At 37.5% G+C, this 9,140-nt stretch overlaps 1 protein-coding gene across 1 annotated transcript in view; it reads right to left on the reverse strand.

Annotated features, from left to right (window-relative positions):
* Window positions 1-1,528: 1,528 nt before the first annotated feature.
* The window catches only part of LOC105360780 (Krueppel-like factor 16), a 36,291-nt gene continuing 28,679 nt past the window's right edge, over window positions 1,529-9,140 (reverse strand). Inside the window, exon 4 of the mRNA XM_011497781.1 lies at window positions 1,529-1,953. Coding sequence (XP_011496083.1) covers window positions 1,781-1,953 — 173 coding nt within the window. The 3' untranslated portion in view covers window positions 1,529-1,780. The remainder of the gene's footprint in view (window positions 1,954-9,140) is intronic.

Below are 9,140 nucleotides of genomic sequence, written 5' to 3' on the forward strand. Positions count from 1 at the left end.
CATGTATACATGTATGAGTGTATGTGTGTATGTATGTATGGATGGATGGATGGATGTATGCATGTAAAAGTATGCATATATGTATGTAAGGTTTTTTTTTCATACAAACGCTTGCAATCACGATCATTCGGATAGAGTTTTTATTTTGTTTAACTGAGCATGCTAAGTCCCAAGCTCCGTCACCGGAGTCCCTATGTAATTCGTATTAACTATTCAATAAATATATATATATGATTCTATGTATACATATATGTATGATTATTTATATATATATATATATATATATATATATATATATATATATATATATATATATATTTATATGTTTATATATACTCTTATAATCCCTTTATAATTAATAATTCACTAAGAAATAAACAGCTTATAATTAACTCCTAGGCGCTTACTGGCTCTAAGTTCATTTTCACAATTACTTTATTTATTCGTATAGAAATAAAAATGATGTGTTTGCTCTAGACTAGTTGAGCTGGCCCTTATTGCAATGCATTTAAATTAGGAATTGGAATTTTTCAACAAAATTAAATTGGCTAATAAACAAAAATAATAGTAATTAGTAATAATTAATAATAATCCACAAATGTAATATTAATATTAATACTAATAATTATATTAATAATAATAATCATAGTAATAATCATAGTAATAATTATAGTAATAATTATAGTGATAAACATACTAATAGTAATAATAATAATAATAATAATAATAATAATAATAATAATAATAATAATAATAATAATGATAATAATAATAATGATAATAATAATAATGCTCTTTTAATTATCTCCTTCTAGCTGAACCCGCAGCGCTTTGTCTCGTCCCACAACGGCCAATCCGGGCGTAAAAATCTTCTCTCCTTCTCCCCCTCTCCTACTCTCTCTCTCTCTTCTCTCTCTCTCTCTCTCCCTTCTCTCTTTCCTCTCTCCCTCTTATCACTCTCTCTCTCTCTCTCTCTCTTAGTAAAGTACTATTCTAAAGTTCTCTCTCTCTTCTCTCTCCCTCTTATCTCTCTCTTTCTCTCCTTCTCTCTCTTTCTCTCCTTCTTCCTCTTTCTCTCCTTTCCTCTCTCTCTTCTCTCTCTCTCTCTCTCTGTCCACGCACCTTGGATCTTTTGCCCTGGCTGTGATCCGCTACATAACTCTAAATAAATTTAATTCACCAACGCAATCGTATTCTCCGATGTCTCCACAAAGCTTCTCTTTCTCTCCTTTCCTCTCTCTCTCACTCTCTCTCTCACTCTTGTCCACGCACCTTGGATCTTTTGCCCTGGCTGTGATCCGCTACATAACTCTAAATAAATTTAATTCACCAACGCAATCGTATTCTCCGATGTCTCCACAAAGCTTTTTAGGCCGAAAAATTTCTAATCACAGAAGTAACGAAAGTTCTTGCACAGTGTAATATATCTGTATAATGTATGTACGTATTTGTGTATGCCTGTGTGCGCGCGCGCGCTACGTGTATAAATACACGGATGCGTGCGCGCGTGAGCGTATAGGCGTGTGTACGTGGCTATATTTATTGTGTGTTTGTGTGTGTGCGTGTTTGTGTACGCGCGCGTACGTATGTGTATGTAACTTCTCGTTCCTCGACGTAAGCATACGGCATTTCGTTTCGCCCAGGACGAGGATCCGGATGTCCAGATATGCCTCTCCGTCTATTCAACCTCGCGCCTTCAGGTCCCGAATGTACATATGATTAAGCTCGTCAGCTGTTGCCCCATCTTCGGGCCCCACAACATCGGTCGGGCCGTAGTCTATCAATGCCTCTTCATGTGGAGGGAGAGGTGATCGCTGCGGGAGAAGGAGCGCTGGCAAAGATGGCACTTGAAGGGCTTCTGGCCGGTGTGCTTGCGGTAATGCCGCGTAAGCTCGTCCGAGCGAGCGAATTTCCACGTGCATCCCTCCCATGTGCACTGGTACGGCTTTTCACCTGTAAAAACGATTTTATCGTAGATTAGCTGTTATGGCTGGACTATTTATCATTCGAAAGTCATGTGCGACTTTCCACGTAACGATATTATTGGTAGTGATACTTTATAACATTAGCATTAATCGATTTGTCATTTAAAAGGTTTAAAGGGTTACGCTACAATCGGCATCATTGTGCAATGATGGTAAAGGCGAATGGAAAATTTTATTATTACGTAAGTACGAAAAATAATGATGAAAATTTAAGAAAATCTGAAAATTTTCGTAAAACCAAATTTTTATTGACTGATTTGGATATATTCATCTGATATATTGAAACAGTGACATATTCCAATGGCATTTCCACGCAACCGTGTGTGGAATAAAAGCCATACGAAAATAATGGATATTTTTTTAATTATATATTACATTAAAGGGCTCATCATGAATTCTGATCGTTTTATATTTTTTTATCGTATTATAATGTTTAATCAAATGGACGCGTATATTTCGGAATTATCAATTATTCGATTGATCATGGACGTCCAGATTAACGTCAATGCTACTCGGTTGCCGCTGCTTGGAGAGATAAATCAAATTGTTGTACGAATACCTGAAACACAAGTTTTCATACGTATATGCACATTTTTTTATTTCATACTTCAAACTTTACGTAAAAACGTTGAAGATTAACATTCATTCATCATTAATAATCTCTGCTATAATCTTAGTCTTATTTAATGTGAGTGAGTGTTAAAAGAAATTAATTACCAACTCAATAGAATTAAATCTCAAATACAGTGTTTTTTTATTAACAATTGTATTAGAAATAATGTTAATGTCGAAGGAGGATGAGTTCAATATTGCCTATAAAAAAAAAAAACAAAAAAAAAACTTTAGAGGTTAATTTAATTATAACGAAGCGGTCGTGTAGTTAGGAATTTCGAGTAACGTTGTAAGGATATGCATAAGAAGCTTATGCATATCGGGGAGCAAAGCATTAATTAATTTAATAGACCAACGAATCACCCCTTGACTTATTAATGCCCAACACACATCAGCCAACATATTCGTAAAACATAATCAATAATAGCCTTCGTACAGCTACGATCGACCATCGTGCCACGTGCCAAGGAGGCAGCGTCATGTCAATAATGCTTACGAAGCCAATAATAAGTAAAGACGTATCGTCGTTGGCTAATAATAATAAAGCCTTGTTCACGCTCGCGTCAAAACCATCCACCATTAACCCAAATGGTAATTGCAAAAGCAGCCTAAGCCATTGTAAAAAGCTGCGAGATGCTCAGCCATCGTGCTTTGGGAAAAATGACGTCAGTCAGGGAGGGCCAGTCTCGAGCAGAGCCGTCACGCTTCATCTTATCCGTGCGCTCATCTGCGCGTCGCATTTGTTCCTCGAGCGGGTGTCGCTCGGCCGACGGCGATGACGGAGATTTATCGGGCGCCGCAGATCGTGTGCCACGTCATGTCATCCCGTGAGTCCGATACGCGTTATCGAGCTGCCCGGGGTATGGGCGAGCCGATCGAGCACAACGCTTAAACGGGAGAATCGGCGAATCGAGGTTTTTCATCGCCGGGCATTCGCCCGACCATCGTCTTTTGCATTCATTGTAGGCTTATCGACACATCGCTTTCAACGATGATTCAATGTCGAATAAATGTGGCTATTTATGTCGCCTGTCAATTATTAGCAGTGGCCCTGTCGCCGTGCACTTAATAGAGAATAAACTTGATTCGTCGTAATGTCGTAAGAGGAGGAACGCTTCCAGGGAATTAATGAGATGGCAATCGTAAGGCATCGATCGCCATGGATATGTGAATTTCGCAATCGCGTTCGCTTCGCTACGTCCTTAAATTCGCGGCCCTTGAACGCTTTCGCCTAAAAGAGCGAGGCGAGTCGCGTCCTTGCTTGGCACAACGTGCAGTCCTTTATCCGTACGCTGCAATAAAGTAGAATCGCGGGAGGACGGTGGATTCCCTTGGAAGAGATCGCGTCGGACAGGAGGTGAAAGAGGAGAAGATCCGACCGAGCTCGGCGAAACAAAGCGGAGCGAAAAAGGGATAAGGGGTCGTGAGGGAGGGACGGGGCGGGGCGGGGAGGAGAACGAAGAGAGAAGCGGGTCCGGCGTGCAAAAGGCACAAAGGGAATAGAGACGGATGTGCTCGGGATCCCGCGGCCATCGATCCGGGCGTGTATATAAAGAGAGGATGATATCATCGCCGGGCGCTTCACACCCAATTATTGCGGCCTCGTAAGCTGCGCCTCAGCTCTCCGCCGGCATTCTGCCCCACCACTAGAGCTTCGTTAAGCCGATCGGGAACGGTGGTGAGGGAGGAGGTTTGGATGGTGGGATGGGTATTGTACAAGGAGAGAGAGAGAGAGAGAGAGAGAGAGAGAGAGAGAGAGAGAGAGAGAGAGAGAGAGAGAGAGAGAGAGAGAGAGAGAGAGAGAGAGAGAGAGAGAGAGAGAGAGAGTAGTGGGGGGGGTGACGATGAGGGGATGGGGAGATTGATTGGGGACGAGGGAAACCGACGAGAGGAGCTTATCGGGCTCTCCCGTGGACGGACAGCTGTCGCGAGTCGCAGCTCCTCTGCGGGATCTCCGTAGCACTCGGGGGCCTCTCACTTTTTCCAGACGGAGCGATCTTCGTTTGCAGCTCGTTCCTGTACTCCCTATTCTATGCGACCCTCCTCCAATCGACCATTACCGCTCAGTTTTATCACCAACGCTTAGCTACTTTTTTCCACCATTATTTGCTGTGGCTTTCTTTTACGTTTACGCGATTAAGGTCCTTCAGACCTTATTGGTTTAACCTTAAAATCGCAGTTAAGCCTCAAGCTGCCTGATACAATGGCAAAACAATTTATCGAATTGACTATTGACTTTTACCATACGCGCTTAACCACCACTATTGTATGAAATTCTGACTTTATATCGTTTTATCATTATTAATAAAAATTGACGCTCATGTGTCGGAATCATCAATTATTTGACGTATTATCGATGTACCAATTAATGTGGATTAATCAATCCTACATGGTAGATGCTATTTTCAGAGACAAATCAAATTCCGGTACGAATAGCAATTATTATTAAACTGTTTCCTTATTAATAAGCATGAAACAATACCACGAGACTGTTAGCCATTGTCATAAGGCAATTTCAAACGATTAATCAAAGTTCCGCGGAGCTGTAGTTTTATAAATATGGCAAAAGTATATATAGGTCCTCCCGATTGTGGGTCGGAATAAAATTCGCCAAAAAATCTAGCTCAGCCGTTGTTAATCGTGCCCCGATATCCGAGTGAAAAAGTTTTAGCCGCGGATCGGTGGAGGAGAGTCGGCAGCATGGTAAGGGCACGCCTAGGCTCGAGGTCGTTGTAGGCACCTGCCCCGAGGTCCGCGATCGCCCGATAAAAGGCGCCGCGATCCCCGTGGGAGAGAAGCCACGGGCGCGTATCGATCAATCGGGCAGACGTGTCGCTCTCCTAGTCGCGACGGGGCCCCATTATCCTCGGGTAATGAGGGCAGGGGCCCCGCGCGAGTTCCAGACACCCTGGCTCTTCGTCTTCGTCTCGGACATGCCAGGGGACGTCCAAGACGACCGCTCGACTCCCCGTCCCGTCTCATCTCATCTCACCGTAGCAGCGAAAACACCTTCAGAGAATCGGAGACATTATGAATGTCTTGTGGCTTGCCATATGCCCCCTCCTCTCACCGGCCCATCGTCACATTTTTCAACTCTTTATCTACGCGTGTATTTGTCGAAAATATGTTGGCTACTGATATGACAATATAGTTTTCAAGCTGCTATTGGCATATTTCGTCACGAGATGAGGCAGTGGTGTGCTTAACTTGACTAGCGTTTGATCCTCCGTGGAACCGACACTAGTGTTCGCAAATTTTATAAATGCGAAAGTTTTAAAAATACATATTATCATCAACTTCATAAAATAGTGGAGTACAAAAGTATTTTTTAATTTCTGTTCGTGACAACTCGTCGTCGTGCCTCCCCATTCGGAGATTAGCATCTTTATTATCTGCCAATGGACATTTTGTTTGTTTATCTTTTTATTTTTCTCTCCTTATCTTTTTTTTTTTTTTTTTCATTGCAAATTCGATTAAATTTTATTTACTTTAAAAACAGAAGAACTATTTAAAAAAAATTTTTCTAATTTCCAATGTAAATCGATAAATAATACATAAAGCTAAATTCTAATATTAAACGAAATTGTTTTAGAAATATCGCGAAATGACATTTTGCATTACAAAAATAAACTTTTTTCTTTTCATTCATTTTTTTTGTTTGTTTTTCAAACAACGACACTTCAATATGACTGTTATTTAGAAAGCTTTTTGTTATTTAAAGTTCTCCCATATTTTAAATATGCCACATGTAAGTCACCTGCTGAATCTAGAAACGCTCTCACACAATCATTCTATATATATAGATAAACATTGCATATTACGTCGAGTATTATTTGTTTATTTGAAGGAAATATCGCATCGAAGTGGTTTTGTAGGGTTTTAAATTTTAATTAAACGTTCCATTAAGGCAGTTTAAAATAAAAAGTGAGTAAGTCGGGTGTAGAGCGAAGGAAAAAGAAAAATCAGGCGAACATACAAAGAGAAACCGACCGGACGATTCAGTTTATCTGGGGATGCATCGATCTCGTTTCGGGACAATGCGATTAACAGTGACGATTGACGGAAAAAGGGGCAGGGACGAAGTGAGAGTGCTACCCGATCGATGGGAATCGATCTCGATTTTTGTTTATTGAGCAATTACGTCACGGTGACTGATCCATACATCGATGAAGATAGGGCCGATCGTTCAACGTTTTGAAAGTCTTTTCGCCTAAGAAATATTGCTCTTCGTACCTTAATTACTGTATTCGACATGTTGGTAAATTCGCAGAGAGCAAATTATAGTTGCGAAATGGACGATATTATAATGTGCAAAACTCTTAAAGCCGTGAAAGTTAGTTAACGAATTGTAAATTTTATGCTGCTAAGCTTCTTATTTTTCATAATTATACAGTGTGCGCTAAATTTACGTTATTAATTTGAGAAAAGAAACTGCTTAATACTCGAGCAAGTAATAATTTATATTTATTGGAAATTAACTTATTAAAAATAATACGGAACTTATTACTGATCCAATCATTAAAATATAAATAATAATATTAATAATAATAATAGATAATAGATAATGTAAAAAAAAATTATTAATAATCGGCATAAAAGAATGTATTTTAAGAAAATTTACTATTAAATTAAATATCGGAATATATTATTAAAATATTGAATCTACTATAGACAGACTTTTTATGCATTTATTATGTATACAAGTAAGATCGAAGAAATAAAATACGAGTAAAAGTTTTAGTAAAATTTTTTAAATACAATTAAATTTCGTCCAGATAATATGTTTATTTAAAATGTTTTATAATGCATTCCAATTATTATAATGTATTACGTAAGTATGTAATCGGTTAAATGAATTTTCTTGTAATTAAAATAGAATTTTGTATAGCACGATCGACGACAGATATTTTTTAAAGACAATCGCCCAATAAAATGGAAATGGAACGTGCCTCATTAAGCTAACTAAATTGATTGAAATTTGTATAATTTGTGTATTAATCGGGTCTTGGCTTATCGTCGATTAACGCATACCGAGTGAATATCGCAAGATTTTATAGCAAGAATCGTTTGGTTAGCTGGACATTCACGTGACCCAGTGGGCAATTCAATTCCGAGCAAAATAGATTTTGATTTCTATATCTGGTAAATTCCTGGTAAATCGGGCTCTCGTCCATAAGAAACAGACAAAATTTGCAGACAGTGTAATATATATATAGATCTATCGATGTGACATTTTCATCCCTTTGAAAACGGCGACTTTGAACGTGTCTGATGTGATACCGCATGTGTTTACGATGTAGCCTAGCAACACGATAAATAACAATTTATTGCAAGTAAGTGGGCACGTATTCTTTATAAATAATATCAATTTGACAGATTGGATTGGAAATGTAATTTTTTTTTTTTTTTTTTTTTTTTTCTTTTACTATAAATATATAATATATTTAATCATTCAGGCGACTGTATATAGTCAGTGCATAAATTTGAGATTATTTTTTTCGGTGTATAGAGCCAGACACGTATGCCTAATATGTATAAATTTATTGTACCAGAGCTCACGATACGTCGATCTTTCTGGTGCAATCATGCAAAAGTGTTTTAATGAAGATATGTATTACACTTGAAAGAATGTCGTGGATTAATATGCGACTCGAACTGTGAGGAGAAATTTTTATATTCGAAGTGAAGGGATTCATTTCCACTACAATGTATCGTTGATTTTTTAATAAGTAATTAGTAATTAATTAATCAACTTTCGTCTCATCCGTGTAATAATCATTATACATATTTTATTTCATTACATTATATAAATCTTATATCGTTTTTTTCTTTTTCATGGTATACATTGATTCATGAAATAAACAGAGCTTCGAATGAACAGAGCTCTGAATAAAATAATATAAAAAAATATTAATGATTTGCTTATGCGAAAATAAGAAAAATAATTGGATTAAAATTCTGCTTCACAAAGAATATTAGATAAGTTATTATTTTGTTTTTGTTTTTACGAAGTTACATATATTTTCGATTCATGGAGATGAATCAATGTTTTAAATAACTAATTTAAAACAAATAAAAATTTGATTATTGATTATTTCATTGCACAACAAATGAATGATAATAAATTAATGTATAATTAAAATGTTTCGATCAAATGATATTTCAATCGTCAGTAATTTTCCTTAATAACATTCGATGCCTTAGTAATGCCTTGATTACAAAATATAACAAATGTCACTAATATGTCTGCGTTCATTTCGCCTCTAATAGCTTAATTATATGTAATATACATATGAAATAACATTGAAAGATACATCAAAATTAATAATACGTCTTCAAAACTTGCCTGGCTGAGTAGCGCAGTCAAGACTATTACAAACAAGAACAAGTCGAAACGTTTGATTGACATTCTTAATATATTTCTTTCGGTTGGGTAGAAAAATTGTACTTATGGAGTAATATCTTGATGGCAGGGAGATCCGATAACGACTGAATCACGATTGCAGAGTCACGAGCTATTTTTATTCACGAGAAAATATTTTA

This window comes from Ceratosolen solmsi, unplaced genomic scaffold, assembly GCF_000503995.2.
Source record: "Ceratosolen solmsi marchali unplaced genomic scaffold, CerSol_1.0 scaffold47, whole genome shotgun sequence".
In the NCBI taxonomy this organism is placed as follows: Eukaryota; Metazoa; Arthropoda; class Insecta; order Hymenoptera; family Agaonidae; genus Ceratosolen; species Ceratosolen solmsi.